Below are 16,911 nucleotides of genomic sequence, written 5' to 3'. Positions count from 1 at the left end.
GGCGTCCATTTCAATATTACTCAACCAAGGAACCCGTTATCATCCTCTGCACCAGCAGCAACTATTCCAACAGGGGGAGGCGGCGGTGGATGTTGTTCATGATAAAATCTGCAGCAACACTCATCAGTTTTGTCGCATGCCGCCAGTGCAGGGTAAGGGTGCTTTTGCTCTCTGGCCACCTCTAAACATTTTATGTCACAGTTGCTCTTAGCGCACGGGTCCAATTTGACACATATTTTATCAACTGCACGTGCATGCGATCAACATCACACTTAGTACTAAGCCATTGCCCGAACACAATGAAAAACATGGTAAATACAAATTAAAGCAGTTTGATTAGAAACATACACTCGACGAGTTCTGACTGGGACGAAGACGCCATCACAAGATTGCAGAGAGCGGCAGCGCACACAGCTCTCGTCACGTTGCTCTTGATGACAGCCATCTTGAGAAGAACGATGATGGTATGCCTATATATAGCGCTGTCCTGTTATGTTCCAGTATGCTTGTTGATTTCTTGGCTCTTGGTTATATAGAGGCAGGGAAGCATCTTACGCCGTGTACTTATTTATTACAAGAATATATCTGTATATATCCCGCCAAATTAATGAATATCTGTAGTATGTTTTGATATCTTGCACCATTATCAAATAAATACGAGATGTATCATACTTATTTAATACATGAATCTATGTGCCCTCCTAAATTAATGTCGAGCTACCCCTATTATATGGTTTGATATCTTGCACCATTATCAAATAAATATGAGATACACCTCCAGTACATCTCCAAGCCATACTATAGATATAATATTTTTATTTACTTTGCAATTGATATATTTACTAATGTAAATTGTTTTAAAATATTGATTCATTCAATGATGTAAATTATTTTGATGTACTTTAGCTTATTTATTTATTGATTGATATTATCTATTTATTGATATGTTTATTTATTTATAATTTTATTTATTGGTATACTTATGTTTTGGATATGTTTATTTATTTATAATTTTATTTATTGGTACCACAAAGATAAGTGCTTCTTGTGTGAATAAAATGAGTGGGAGCCAACAGCTAATTCCCGTTCATATGAAGTAATTAGCAATGGCTTCTCAACATACCGTCACGCCATGCAAGGCTAAGCAAGGATAGGCCGTGTACAAAATACTAATGGGGAAAGTGTTTTTAGTACCGGATCCTAATCCTCTTTTAGTAGCGGTTGTGCAACCGGTATTGCTATTTCGGTACTAAAGGTTCCCTTTTGGTACCAGTTGTTGATACTAACCAGTATTAGATTGGCTGCCAAGCCACGCGTGGCCGAGGCCAATCTAGTACCGGTTGGTATAAACAACCGGTACAAATGAAACTAGATGACGGCTTGTTGGATTTTGCCAGATCGAGAAAACCACGCAAGCCATTAATATACTCCATGGAGCGTTTGTCTGCGTTGTGTATCCATTATCGATCCATCTACAAAGTGTTACCAAACCAAAGGTATTCTGATCATTCATAGAATTATACATGAAACATAACAAACATGATACAAATACCATTAAACTCAAATGTTGCTGAAAGTTTAGATAAAAATACACAAATTTAAATTTCAGACAAAAAACATGATACACTACGAAAAACCATCCATTGAGTACAATCTAGGAGGACTTTAAGCATCCTTAGGCGGCAAAGATGAAGGTTTCGCTAATCCAGCCTCATCCTGTGGTTTATTTATGCCTCCTGCAATGGTAGTACTAAGTGAACCTGAAACACCCGGGACTAGCGGTGGAGCATAACAACCACCAAAAGGAGATTCCTGACCCGCCGCAACAGCATCTTCATAACATCTTTGCAAATAACGAAGCATTGCTCTCTCCCACGTGCTCATTTTCTTCGGCTTATCATGAGGGCCAACTATGGTTTTCCCCTTGCCGCGAGAGGAACGACGATCGTCCCCACCATCACCACTACCTCCAGCAGCAGTAGCCATCTCTATGTACCACAATTTATTTAGCTTATATTTACAAATGACTAAACTATGAACAAATTATATTTTTCCCCACAATTTATCTGGCTCAAACATAACATAAAAATGAAAAGTTTCTCCATTATAACTTATTATAAAAATGACTAATTACGTACCTCTATTTCATTGTACCATAATTTATCTCGCTCATATTTGCAAATGACTAAAATATGAACAAATTATATTTTTCTCCATAATTTATTTAGCTCATATTTGTAAAGGACTAAACTATGAAATTATTACTCTAACATCGTATCAATTTCTTTGACTAATATGAAATATAGCATCAAAAAAATTGTAGCTTATTCTAAAAATCACAAATATGAGCTCTAAATAACACATGCGTATAAATGAAAATTTTCTCCATTGTACCTATTCTAAAAATCACAAATTACTCTAGCTCTAAAGCATAAAACTTCGTATACTAACCATGTATCAAGGAGGATAAATTTTCTAACCTTTAGAACACTTGAATGAGTGAAATCCTCACGAAATGGTCAAAAATCTTGTAGCACCTCCTCTATTTCGCTATGAATGGATGAAGCCTGAGCTGGAGGAAATGGCTCGGGCAGGAGGAAGAAGATGTCCAATTTATAGGAGGGAAGTTAGTACCGGTTGGGGGCTCTAACCGGTACTAATAAGTGACCTTTAGTACCGGTTGGAGCTCCTAACCGGTACTATAGAGGATCATAAGGGGCTCCTAGGAAACTAGCCGTTAGACCCGGTATTAATGCTCATATTAGTACTGGATCAAAAATCTACCAGTACTGAGGGCTAGAACCAATGTTCACTAGTGAAAATCATGGATACGCCATTTATTATTGGCATGGAGTTTGGCAGCGAAATAAACACAGGCGAGGACAAGAGCAAAACAGGGACGCATTTATTTTATTATATTTATTTGGGTATACAAACACATATCATGCAAGAACATTCTGGTATCGGCTGCATTCCATCAACGCCCACATCAGTACTAAATCCATTATCATATCATCCTCTGCAGCAGCAACTATTCCAACGTGGGAGGATGTCGTTCCTCAGAATATTTGCAGAAACACATCTTAGTTGTCTCGCAGTATCCCTCTACAAGTATGTAAGCCCTTCTGATCCTATGTATACATTCTGTGATGCATTTCTGATAAGAGCATTGGTCCATAGGAATATGAACTCGATCAACTGCAAGTGCATGGGATCCACATCTCACTTAGAAAACATGCACGGCTGTAACGAGGCCATGGTAAGTGCAAAAGCTGTTAGATATACATACCCACCACGAGTTCAGCTAATACGGCTGAAGGCACCATCACAAGAATGCAAAGAGCAGCACACATAGCCCTCGTTGTGTTGCTCTTGACGGTCGCCATGTGGAGAAGAACAATGTTGGTATGCCTGTGGTTGTCCTGTTCTATTCCAGTATGCTTATTGCTTTGTTTACTCATTGGTTATATAGAGGCAGGATGCATTTTAGGCTGTGTACTAATTTATTATATTGAGAAATTTTAGAATAGTTGGAGAAAATAGAGCCGTCCATCCTGAAAAATCTAATGGTGGAAACAAAGAAAGTATCTTGAAGTATCTCCTAAATTAATATTGGGATACCCTTATTGTATGGTTTCCTATCTTGAACCATTATCATTTATCAAATAAATATGAGATACATTCAAGTTTAGGTTATTCACTAGTACTCGAATCTTTGTACCCTCCCACATAAATGTTGAGGTAGATATTGATTTGATTTGATTCGCAAAATAAAAGTATATGTTGATTTAATACAAAACTGATATATTTATTCATGTAAATTATTTTTAAATATTGTAGTTTATTTATTTATTGATGTTTAGACATCACCATGGGCCACGGCCCAGCGAACAAGCTTGGCCATTCTGCAGCGCATTCTTGTTTTTTTTATTTTTATATTTCTTATTTTAGCATTTTGCAAAAATATATATTCAAATAAAAAATTGTAAATCTATACACATATCACCGTTTGAAACGGCTATAGCTAGTTTAACCTGCGAAAGGTGCACTATAGTAACGTTACTCAACCGGCGATATTTCCCATCTTTGGACAGCACATTATCATAAAATCATAACTAATTCATATGAACTCGGATGCAGATAAACTTTATATAGATCTCGACGCGATCTACAACTCTGTAGTTCAAACATTTTTCATTTGGAATCATCTTGGTACCCAAATGATCGATATAATGTTCAGATCTAAAATCCGGGGGAATTTCCCTCCTCTGGACAACACATTTTCAAAAAATCATAACTAATTCATATAAACTCAAATGGAGATAAACTTTCCACAGAAATTGTATATCTTCACGAAATCTACAGTTCAAACTTTTTTCATTTGGAATCATCTTGGTGCTCAAATAGTCGACACAATGTTCAAATAGATCTGAACATTGTGTCGACTATTTGAGCACCAAGATGATTCCAAATGAAAAAAGTTTTAACTACAAATTTGTAGACCTTATTGAGAACTACAATTTTTATATAAATTTTATCTCCATCCAAATTCATATAAATTAGTTATGATTTTTTGAAAACATACTATCAAGAGAAGGGAAATTCCGCTGGTTGAATCGGCCTTTTATAGCCATTTCAAATGGCGGTATGCATATTGATTTGAAATTTTTTTATTTGGACATATATTTTTCCAAAATGTTAAAATAAAATTATAAAAATAAAAAATCCTGCATTCTTGTTGGACGAGAGCACATGGATGATGATGATGATTCAACTCCAGGACGACCCTTGTTCGTGACATCCCCTGGTTTTGGGCTTGGGTCAGGCCGGAAGCCTTGCTAGGAACTAACAGTAGCACTAGTGACCGGTTGGTAATTCCCCTTTAGTAACGGGCGTCTAATTGGTATCACTTGTTCGGTACTAAATGCCACGCCATTTAGTACCGGCCAAAATGCTCGGTACTAAACGAGCCATTTAGTACCGCTCGGTAGTACCAACCGGTACTAAACTATGAGCCATGTCACGCTGTTGCGGATGATAGTTTAGTACCGGTTGGTAACCGGTGCTAAATTGTTATTTTTTATTTTCCTTTCATTTTAATTCGTGGGTTAGTTAGTATTCGTATTATTGTATGTATCCGTTTGCATATAGTAGTAATATTACGCTAATATATATTGATCTAGCATATAGTAAAGATTACATATATTATATTTATACAATTTATATACACTTCAAATATTACAAGTGTTCTGAATATGCACTACGTGTCGTCATCCGAGTCCCTATCGGATGAAGTTGACCCATGCTTGTTCCATCATAATAAAATTCTCCCTTTGGATTTACAACCTCCTCTAAAACGAATCCACATAGTTATTCTTGAATTGCCCTGAGTAGTTCTGGGGCGATGAGATCTTCTCTCATTTCAGAAATCTATCTCGTGCAAATTGACATCATCATTTTAAACCAATATATGTGCAGAGTGAAAAATATTGAATTGTTATGAATTGTGTTTACGTACTTGGCTCTTTCACGGTCAGTTATTTGTTTGGGACATACAAAGCCGTGGATGAACTCACAACAATAGTATGCACATAATTTAAGTTATTTCCATCCTCCTGTCTCAAACACTAAATTCGGAAAAATGAGTTATGAAATATTCAAGCAGTCGTAGATGTCCAAATTAAATTCATACCGGAAAGTTATCCCTGATATGAAGTTCTTCCTTGAACTGTTCTGGGTGTTTTTATGAAGCGAGCTCTTACCCTGTTAAGCGCGTCTATAAGGCTTTGGTACTCTGCTTTTGGTTTCTTCTCGGGTCCAGCACCGTGACATGGCTTCGATCAATCTCGATGGCAAGCAATATCCAATGGAAGTACATATACACAAACAATGTTAGATATACTTATTATTAACTTGAATAGATGAAAAAAAGGATGAACAACTCACTTAAAGTTGTACGGCAAAAAGTATGAATTCCATGTGATGCTGCTAGTCTTCATGGCCCTATTTGGCCATTTCAGTAAGCATTCCTCATTTATAACATGCGGGTCCATGAAGTCAACATGATAGATATGTTTTCTCCGACAATATTGAATTTCCATTCTGCATGATACAAAATAAAAGAGGGGATGAGATGATGCACAATTAATGTAGGAGTTAGAATGTAGAAATAAGAACAAATACTTACAGAACCCATGCACTAATGAGGGACTTGTCAAGGGCGTCTTGATGGTACAATTAATGAGGACTTTCAAACTCAATCCATATGTCATCTGGCCCTCGAAAGTAATCACGATCTTGAACCCGAGCTGTGAACATGATCCGTCCATCTGCAGCTGCCTCCATGTACCATTTATGAAATGTATACATTTTTGTTGGCAGGTGAGCCACCAATTGTGGCCGCACAAGTGGTTCCCCCAACTTAAACTCCCATTTACCAGCACCTGGGTGAGTTTGGATATCGTCCGCCCCTAGGAGTTGCTCTTTTGTGAGATTGGTCTCAGTAATCCATTCAGCTAGAATCTCATCTTCTTTTGAAAGCACTTGAGCAGATCGATCGATTGTTGAGATTGTTCTCCAAGTTGGGGAATGGTGGACCGTGATCTTTTTTCCTTCTCATATGACTTTGTGATTGAGTGGTCGTAGTCTGAGATGGGTTCTTTCATCACTTTTTTAACCACCAGAGATTTAAAGTATTTCTTCGTTACTTCATCAATTGGTGGTTCCTCGGACTTCTTCTTTCGCGCAAAGTGAGCAGCAACCTCAGCCTTAGATATCCGGTCGCATTCCTCATCTGTGCGTTCATATGCCAACTTCGGAGGTGCAGACTTTTCTTCTTAGGACATGTGTTTTTCCTTGTGCTTAGGAGGTGGCGGGATTGAAGCATTCGTGTTTTTCTTTTTAGGAAGTGGAAGCTAAGGCAACAGTGGACTGATGTTTTGGTCCCTTGTAGCTGGTGGGGACGACAGACTCATGCTTTGGTTCCTTGTAGCTGGTGGGGACGACAGACTCATGCTTTGATCCCTTGTAGCTGATCCTTGGATGGTGGCATTGGTGATCTGTACCTTGACATCTGGCGTTAGTGACCGGTTAGATTAATCTATAAAATAGTGAGGTCTTGTAGACCAAGGATACGAATACAATCGATGGCCAGCAACGATGTTTCAAGTTTCAACAGCGACGGCGGCGCAGGAGGTCATGGTCGGTTCCAAAAGGAAGTTGGAGGAGGTTGTCGAGCAAGAACAGGCCGCGGCCACCGCTGCCGATGATGAGACGACAGTGGCAAGCGACGACCGCGGCGTCGTGGTGGACGAGGCCACGGGGATCAAGTACGTTGACATGCCGGAGAACTACCTCTGCTGGATCCTGTCGCAGAAGAGGTTGAATCCCCCCCCCCCCCCCCCTCTTCCGTACGACCCCAGGAAGTGCACGATGATGTCGCCGGAGGAGATCGAGCGGGAGGTGGCGGCCGTGGAGAGGCTCAGGGCGTCGCAGGCGGGCGTCAAGGACGAGTTCTTCGCGTTCCAGGCCTGGGTCCGTGAGACCTACGAGACGAAAGGCCGAGTCCCCGTCCCTGAGGAGACTCCATCCCCAAAGCGTTCACGCAAAATGAGTGAACTGTATAGATATGTGTAGCACTTGCTAGCTGAGATTTAAAAAAAACATACAAAATTTGTATTCGTATCCATATGTTTCTTTTAGCAAATCATTGTCAAGTGGAAGACGACATGCATCTCTGGCATTTCAAGACATGAATATGCAATTGATGCTGGTTTATAATGGTACAGATATTTTGTGCTGATGCAAGATATATGATCATCTATGAGGTTATGAGTGCACCTACCAATCTCCAGTTGTGAAAGTACAAACCTCACTCATAAAAAGAGAACATCTCGTCATATCTTTTTGTTTCATGTATCCAAATGCTATACATGCATGATAATGTATTACTTTTCCGATGACATCTATATATCAAGCTTAGTCTTTGCTATCCTTAGGAATCAGGATAGTAGTTGCTACTTGCCTGTGTAGGTATACAACTCACTTGCTAATAGACTCTAGAGAAAACAGAGGGCGATATATGGAATCAAGAAACTCTTAATTAGTGATGATGATGCAGTGGGTTGGAACCTAAGACTAGGAGGCATCAGGAACCACACCTCCCTTAAGCATAGTATTTGGTGTAAAATAAACATCCTCAACTGGTGCCGGCACCTATCTGGACTGCACCAACCGTGGTCCTCAATGAGCACATGTTCGGAGCTGCCCTAGAGGCGGCGGCGAAGAAGCTAGCCAGCATCGCCCACCGTGCTGTCACGATCACCTTGCCATGTCGGTGTGGTGGTGAGGCGGCGGCGAAGAAGCTTGTCCAGTGATTCATGGGTAATATATGGGAAATGCCATCCACAGACGTGGTATAATCAACAATCTATTGCAGTGCGGTATCAGCATATGAGGATTTCAATCTGCTTGTTACAGAACCTGATTGAGTGTCCGTGCTATCAGCTCATGATGACTTTGGTACTATATGAGTAACAAATTTCAGCATTGAGATTTTTTACTTGTTCAATTACTACTGTCACCTATATAGACGAAAGATATCTTTGAAATTTGAAGACATGGATGTGACTGTTGAAGTGCATAAATGATGTAGATCTCACGTAGTACAGGATACCATCATGTGAGCTAAGTGGAGCTGTTTTCACCCATCAATAACTCTCCTTTGCTGAAGAGTGTCTCTCTTCTAGTATATATGAATGCATCGGCTCTGTTACCACTTCATATCATCTTGCAGTTACCTTCTCGATCTGATCCTATTTCAGTTTAGGATAGCAACGAGTCATGGAGAAACATACACCACGTACTACTGGAGTAAGGGGAAAAGGGAGAATGTGCAATAGCAGCATGAAAATACTAGTGGAGCATTGGATTCATGTTTTTCATCTGGGATTAGAAGGCAGCAGGAATCACATCTCCTCGAGGTCGGAGACTTGAACCAGTTCACGTTGTCGAGCTTGCATTGGTAGGATAGCTATCACCCTTTGGCGGCAACGATCAGCTGTATTCGGAGCAAATTAGCAAAGGGCAGCCAAAGCACTTGACTAGGAGGTGGTTTTGTCCTAATGTCAGCCTCTGTAGCGTAGGAAGGCTTCTCACGCAGTAGAGACGAGATCAGGTCAAAAGTAGGATAAAATGGAAAAGATAAAAAGACAATGTAAAAGTAGATCGATTTTAGTTTATTATTCAATGGCGATACCCATGCATGTATACGGCTTTGGTCTTTACAGTAAACCGAACAGGATTTCAACTCGATCCAAAATTAAACCAGTTTTTTTCAGTTCTATCAGCTCCAAAACCATGCGACGTCACCTCAAGTGTCAATCCTTCGTTACGTTCCCTTGCTAAGTTCCAAGAGTCCTCTCTCGCGTGCATGCATAAATGCATGATTTTCTCTTTCTTCTCTAGTTTTTTCATTTGCCTGCTTGCCGTGAGGAATATGCATGCCATAAAACACTGCAACTTCTCTTTTCTACACAGGCGCACCGAAAACTCCAAGCATGCCCGATCTGTTGGTTGCTAAAAAGTAAAGAAAAAAAAAATCCACACGCGCGCGCGCAGCGCCTTGCGTCTAAACCGGACGCTGTAAAAAACAAGCAGCATGAACCTAGCGGCTGTAAAAAAAAAAAGATCCTATTTGAGTCAGGATATATAGAGAGCATGAGAGCGAGGGACCAAAACACACCACCTACTATTGGAGTCAGGATGAAGGGAGAGAGATACATCAGCATGAACCTACCAGCTATAAGCATCTGGGAATAGAAGGCAGCAGGAATCGTACTTCCTAAGCCTTAGGTGCCAAAAAACCACGAGGCGCAAAGCATCAACAAGTTCATATACCACTGATCAACCTCGACAGGGTGTCTATTCCGGATATGCGAGAAGCTTTGGGCTGGAAAGCAAGTCATCCCTGCTAAGCAGCATCACTCTGCAGATGCTTAGAACGTCAGGAGACCATGCTGTTGCAGACCAAGGTTAGGCCTGTGTTCACAGTCTGAAGGGACTGCACACAAACTCACGGTGTGCCTCTGGACAGCAGTTCATGCAACGATGTGATGCGACCTTTTACATTGTACCTCCTGCAAGGATGCATGTTTTCCATGGGCACCCAGACCTCATGGGGATTAGTTCTTTCTTCATAGCATCGTCTATGGATTTCACACGGTCAGACTCAAAAAGTTCGATCAGAATGCCTGGCCTTTTCCCATGACTTGCTCCAAGCTTATTCTTTGCTATGCTTAGGCTAGTGTAGTTGCTATGCTTAGGCTAAGAGGGTCATGAGAAAAGAGAAGACAATGGGATGAAGAAAATCTTAGTCTTCAATGCAAGATGATGCCATTAATCTTTTTGTGCAAAGGTGGGTAAGAATTTCATATATTGCTTTTTGTAACGATTATAATGTGTGTGTTACGCATGCCACACTCGCGTATACAAATGCAAGAGTACATTGCCTCCATCTCCTTGCTATTCACCTATTCCCAATCCTAAAGCGCCTCACCTCGGTCTGCCATGCGACCGCCTGGCCGCAGGCCACGGACGACAAAGTTCTTCAGGTTCTAGGTCTGGGTCTGTGACCAGTACCAGAAGAACGGCCGCATTATGGTCCCCGATGACACCCCCCCCCCCCCCCCCCCCCCCCGACACACACACACACAGAGTCCATTTACACCTGCCACGACCAGTGTTTTTTCTTTCCTAAGGCCGCAAAAATAGAAATTTCACTTATGATGAATGAATTATGGAGTTTGTGCAGGAGGAGCAGCTAGCATAGATGTAGCATTTGTAATAACTATGCGAAAACTATATTGATAGGCTGACTCAATTTCACTGAGGTGTTCATAAAGGTAACGTACGTGTATTCGTAGGAGTGAGTGCACGTGCATTTATTATGTGAGCACATGCGTCTATACTGTGTGTGTCGTAAAAATAAAAGGTGTACCTGCAGTACCTAGTTGCGTTATTTTAGTAACCGTGCGAAAGAGCAACACTTAATTCACTTAACTCCGCGAGATGGTTGGAGTCAACCATTTTCTTTTGTGCATATAGGCACGATCACCAACGTAATGCCACATGGAAGTTGTTGGTCATATTTTGTAGTATACATGAACTGATGCATCAGTATATTGTAAACTCTGATTCTTTATTTAAGAAATAGTACGAGGCTGCTAAGAAGAGTTACCATTTATTCCAAAAGTCGTCGACCTTATCCTGATGATTCATAGTGATGATCCTGTACTTGCACAGATATTATGTGTGTGTGAGAGAGACCAGAGAACTAGGGCATACCTAGATAAGAGATGAGAACATAACAGCTAGTTGATGGTTGTAGACTCAGGTCTCGTTTGGTGGGGCTCCGGGAGCGGCTCCTTGAGCGGCTTCTCCCGAAGCCCCGCCAAAGGGTGTGCAACGCTCGAAAGGACTCCGACGGCTTCACCCCGCGAATCCCGCTCTCAGGAGCCGTTCCGGGGAGGCGGAGCTAAAAAAACGAGCTCCCGCGGCTCCTCTTCCTTGTTTCCCACCCTTGCCCTCGGGGTAGGGCCCGTAGGCAGGCAGAGGTAGCAGTAGGTAGGTGGAGATGGGGGCGGGGGTGGAGATGGCCAGGAGGCGGGGGCGGAGGCGGCCGGGAGGTGGACGATGGCGATGGCGAGAGGTGGGGGCCGACCACTGGTGGCGGGGGCGGGAGACCGGGAGGTAGGCGGTGGGGGTCGGGAGATGGATAGGGAAGAGAGAGAATAGGAGGTCGGCGGTGGAAGGCTGAAGCAAGAGAAAAGAAATAGGAAAAGGAAATAGGAATAAAAAAGAAGAAAAATAAATAGGAAGAAAAGAAAGAAAAGGAAAGGGTATTATGGATATTTCATCTTATCTAATCATTTTAAACTATACGGAAGAGCTGTTTTCCCAAACAGTTTTTCAAAAGAGCTTTAGCTTCACCAGAGAAGCCACTTCACGAGAGGAGCTAGAGTTGGAGCCGTTTTCAGAGGAGCCGAAGCCATACCAAACTAGTCCTCAAATGAAACACCTCTTGCATAGTGGGGTTACGAGTATGAGTTGACTTCGCAAACGGCCCATGTTGTTTGACTGACTCTGGATGGGCCAGAATGCCACTAGATGCTGGCTTGTCTGGAAGAAGATAGGAAAACGGGCCGAGAAAGAGCTGCATAGCATGGAAGGCCGGCCCACGTGCCCACCGCTGGCCCAAAGTGGGTTTTTTTAGGGCACTGGCCCAAAGTGGGTTACAAAAGCCCAATACGTGTCGCGTGACCCAACCAGCAGAGACCAAACCGGAGAGGCGGAGACGCCTCGCGAGTCGCGACCCAGACGAACGGGCTCGCGCTGGGCACGTGCGCCGCACGGCGAAGGCGACCCCGGCCGCCTAGTACACCGTACACCGCCGCCTACTATAGTAGTAGCTTCCTCGGAGTTGACGACGACGACCGAGACCAGCTCGTACCCAAAAAGTTGGACCCGTCCTGAACGGAGACAGGAGAAGAAGCCCCGTGTGCCTTCCTTTCCATTCTGAGGACTCAGGTGGCGACGACCGCATCACTGTCGCTAGCTGACGCCCGCCTCCGGTCACCGGCTCGCCGCACGCAGCAGCGGTAGCGTCGTCCCGGGTCGGAACCCGCACGTGCGCGCTGCACCGTCTGTACCTCACCTTCGCGGCAGCAGCCTGCAGCACGTACGGCGAGCACGCGTAGCCGGCGCGCGGCGGCGCGAAACCACGGGTGACCGACCGCCGGCGCGCGACGCACATGCGTCGTCACCGGCGACGTCGTCGTGCCGTTTGATTTGATTCGTTTCCAGGTGGTTCGTGGGTGATCGCCGGGCGGGGTGGTTTGGTGGCACGCCGACGTCGCATGGAGAAAGATGACTAGGGATCAACTAACACTAAAAACAGGGGGACGACAGATGCAGATGTTAAGAAAAAACTAATTGCATCTTTCAATATGAACTTAGGCCCCGTTTTCTTCCACTAACTTATTTTTAGCACCCGTCACATCGAATGTTTAGATACTAATTAGGAGTATTAAACGTAGACTATTTACAAAACCCATTACATAAGACGAATCTAAACGGCGAGACGAATCTATTAAGCCTAATTAGTCCATGATTTGACAATGTGTTGCTACAATAAATATTTGCTAATGATGGATTAATTAGACTTAATTAGGCTTAATAGATTCGTCTCGCCGTTTAGATTCCACTTATGTAATTGGTTTTGTAAATAGTCTACGTTTACTACTCCTAATTAGTATCTAAACATTCGATGTGACACGTGCTAAAAATAAGACACGGGAAGAAAACGCCCCCTTAGAAAACAATATATGCATCTGATGGTCCAACTGGGAGAAATAGACATCCATATGATGAACTCAACTGCAGATCACCCAAAGAATTGAAGAGGAAGAAGAAGAAGAAGCCACCTTCATGACGTAATTAGCTAGCCCCCAACCCAGGACACTCCCTCTTCTCCTCGCGTTCCGCGGGCGTGCGTGATGATGACGCCTCCCTGAGCTCACCATCATGGCTGAATTATTGCTCCCCCGGTCCACTCCCTTTACCACTCGCTCGCCCAGGCCGGCCGGTCCCCAACCCCACCACGGCACTCGCCGTCGCTGCCCCCACCCCTTATAAAGCCCGGCCACACCACACGTCCCCCGGCCAACCCACCACCACCACACCACCGCGCGCCGCCACCACAGGAGCACCAGCTTCCTGATCAGATCGATCACAACCACCCGAAAAGGCTTCCACCACCACCACCGGCCGGCCAGAAACACCGCCGCTCGCGCTCACCCCAGAAATGGAGCACGCCGCCGCCAACGGCTCGTGCTGCAACGGCAACGGCGCGGCGGCGCCGGCGTCTCCGCCGCCGCCGCACGTGGCGATGCTGGTGACCCCAGGGATGGGCCACCTGATCCCGCTGGCGGAGCTGGCCAAGCGCCTGGCGTCGCGGCACGGGGCGACGGCGACGCTCATCACCTTCGCGTCGACGGCGTCGGCGACGCAGCGCGCGTTCCTCTCCTCGCTCCCGCCCGCCGTGTCCTCCCTCTCGCTCCCGCCCGTCGACCTCTCCGACCTGCCCCGCGGCGCCGCCATCGAGACGCTCATGTCGGAGGAGTGCGCGCGCAGCGTCCCGGCGCTCACCGACATACTCCTCGGCCTGAAGCGGACGACCGGCCGCCTCGCCGCGTTCGTCGCCGACCTCTTCGGCGCCGACTCGTTCGACGCGGCGCGCGACGCCGGCGTGGACCGGAGGTACCTCTTCTTCCCGACCAACCTCCACGTGCTCACGCTCATCCTCCACCTCCCGGAGCTCGACACCTCCGTCCCCGGCGAGTTCCGGGACCTCGCCGAGCCGCTCCGCCTCCCCGGGTGCGTGCCCATCCCGGGGCCCGACGTCCTCATGCCGCTGCAGGACAAGACCAACCCCTGCTACAAGTGGATGGTCCACCACGGCAGCAAGTACCGCGAGGCCGACGCCATCCTCGTCAACTCCTTCGACGCCGTCGAGCCGGGCCCGGCCAAGATCCTCCGCCAGCCGGCCCCCGGGCGCCCCGTGGTGTACCCGATCGGCCCGCTCATCCAGGCCGACACCGGCGGCAGCAAGAACGACGCGGCGTGCCTGGAGTGGCTCGACCGGCAGCCGGACAGGTCGGTGATCTTCGTGTCCTTCGGCTCCGGCGGCGCGCTTCCCACGGAGCAGATGCGGGAGCTCGCGCTCGGGCTGGAGCTCAGCGGGCAGCGCTTCCTGTGGGTGGTGCGGAGCCCCAGCGACGAGGGCGCCGTCAACGACAACTACTACGACGCCGAGAGCAAGAAGGACCCCTTCGCGTACCTCCCCGAAGGCTTCGTGGAGCGGACAAAGGAAGTGGGCCTCGTGGTGCCCTCGTGGGCCCCGCAGATAAAGGTGCTGGCCCACCGCGCCACGGGCGGGTTCCTGACGCACTGCGGGTGGAACTCGGTGCTGGAGAGCCTCGTCCACGGCGTGCCCATGGTGGCGTGGCCGCTCTACGCCGAGCAGAGGCAGAACGCGGTGATGCTCTCGGCGGAGGGGGTCGGCGCCGCGATCCGCGTCCCCGAGTCCAAGGGGAGGGAGAAGATCGCGGCGGCAGTGCGGGAGCTGATGGAGGGGGAAGGGAGCGGCGCCGCGGTGCGGGCCAAGGTGGCGGAGCTCCAGAAGGCCGCGGCGGAGGGGCTCCAGGAAGGCGGCGCCGCCGCCGCCGCTCTCGCCGAGGTGGTGGAGAAGTGGACAGGTGGAGAGAACTAGATGATGCCAAGCTGAAGGCTGAGACTACACCTAGCTGCAATGCAATCCTAGCTAGCCGCCACCCTCCACCATCCTATGGCCCCATGTCCCAATGATGGTTTGTCCTCTTGTATTCTATAAACTTTTGATTGTAACTTGCAACTTGTAACTATTATCCTACTCCATTAGTAGGTAGCAAGGTACAGAGAGCTTAATTGCGTGCTAAGATGCTATTCTATTTCGCAACTTTGCAAAGTTAAATTCATGATTAGAATTTTTTTAGATAATGGATAAAGTTTTAGCTTCAGCCTCCCTAGAAAGGAGGATCAGTCTAAAATTATTAGATGTAATAGGATACTGCTATAACCACACATGTAGTTTTGATCAAAAGCAAATAACTCAAAAACCAATTCTCAATCTAAAGGACCATTCAGGATTAGGATAGAATCATGCTGCATGATAATTGTAAAAGCGCATGCCACACCGTATCTGAAGATTCTGAAGACTGAGAATATGTTACTAGTTGGATGCATTCTTAGGGCGTGTTTGGGAGACAGGGGCTAAGCTAAACTTTAGCCCCTGTCACATCGGATGTTTGACACTAATTAGGAGTATTAAATATAGTCTAATTACAAAACTAATTGCACAACCCCTAGGCTAAATCGCGAGGTGAATCTATTAAGTCTAATTAGTTCATGATTTGACAATGTGGTGGTACAGTAACCATTCGCTAATGATGGATTAATTAGGCTTAATAGATTCGTCTCGCGATTTAGCCTAGAGGTTCTACTAGTTTTATAATTAGCTCATGTTTAATCCTCCTAATTAGCATCGGAATATGATGTGACACGACTAAAGTTTAGCCTGTCCCGAATACCTCCTTATCCGAGTAGATCTCATCATCATCTGTTAACTGAGCACAAACTTTGTAAATGTGTCGTGTCCTTGCTCTCGTTGTCTGCACCTACCAATGTTTAATTCCAGAGCAGTCTGCACACCGAGAGAGAGCGGGCGGTGTGGGCGTGACGGAATACTTGTCGAGTTGTGTGCCGCTTGTGACGGCCGACCGGCCTTCGTCGGCAGCTCTCTGCTGGCGTAATAAACAAAGCAAGGTCCACTGGCGGCGGGTACGCACAAGTCCTTTCAGGATCTTGTTTTGTTCCGGCGAATCTTGACATTTGGCTAAGAAATTAAAATGAGGCACGTACGGCTAGTGATGTCCGGCAGCTCTTGTACTATCTACATGTGCTTGTCGAGCGTACATACGTGAAGTCGTGAGCACATTACTGTAGAAGAAAGAAACAACATCACGGTGTAAAATCGCACTGGTGGTACATCAACTTGTGTGCGTCGTCTAGGTTCACGCATATCTAGATTCTCAAACTTACTAATTGTATCATATGGGTCCAAATCTTCACATTTTAAGTTAAAATGCTTACGTGTCATGCTGACTAGGGAGTGACATGTACCTATTATGTGGGAGCCGGCTGGGTATGATCACGGCGACTGGCTCAGTGAGGAGCGGCACCCGTCGACGAGCAGCGGTAGGGTAGAGCTCGTGGACCGAGCAGGCAGGTGACGGATCTCCTGTGGGCTATACAAGG

The 16,911-nt window shown here is 45.7% G+C and overlaps 1 protein-coding gene across 1 annotated transcript; it reads left to right on the top strand.

Annotated features, from left to right (window-relative positions):
• The first annotated feature begins 13,700 nt into the window (after positions 1-13,700).
• LOC117834047 (hydroquinone glucosyltransferase) lies at positions 13,701-15,533 on the top strand. Its single transcript, XM_034713662.2, has one exon. It carries the CDS (start codon positions 13,862-13,864, stop codon positions 15,326-15,328), a length of 1,467 nt encoding a protein of 488 aa, XP_034569553.1. The 5' UTR covers positions 13,701-13,861; the 3' UTR covers positions 15,329-15,533.
• The last annotated feature ends 1,378 nt before the right edge of the window (positions 15,534-16,911 follow it).

This window comes from Setaria viridis, chromosome 8, assembly GCF_005286985.2.
Source record: "Setaria viridis chromosome 8, Setaria_viridis_v4.0, whole genome shotgun sequence".
Taxonomy (NCBI): Eukaryota; Viridiplantae; Streptophyta; class Magnoliopsida; order Poales; family Poaceae; genus Setaria; species Setaria viridis.
The sequence above is the reverse complement of the archived record's forward strand: the minus strand, read 5'-3'. Positions and strand labels throughout refer to the sequence as shown.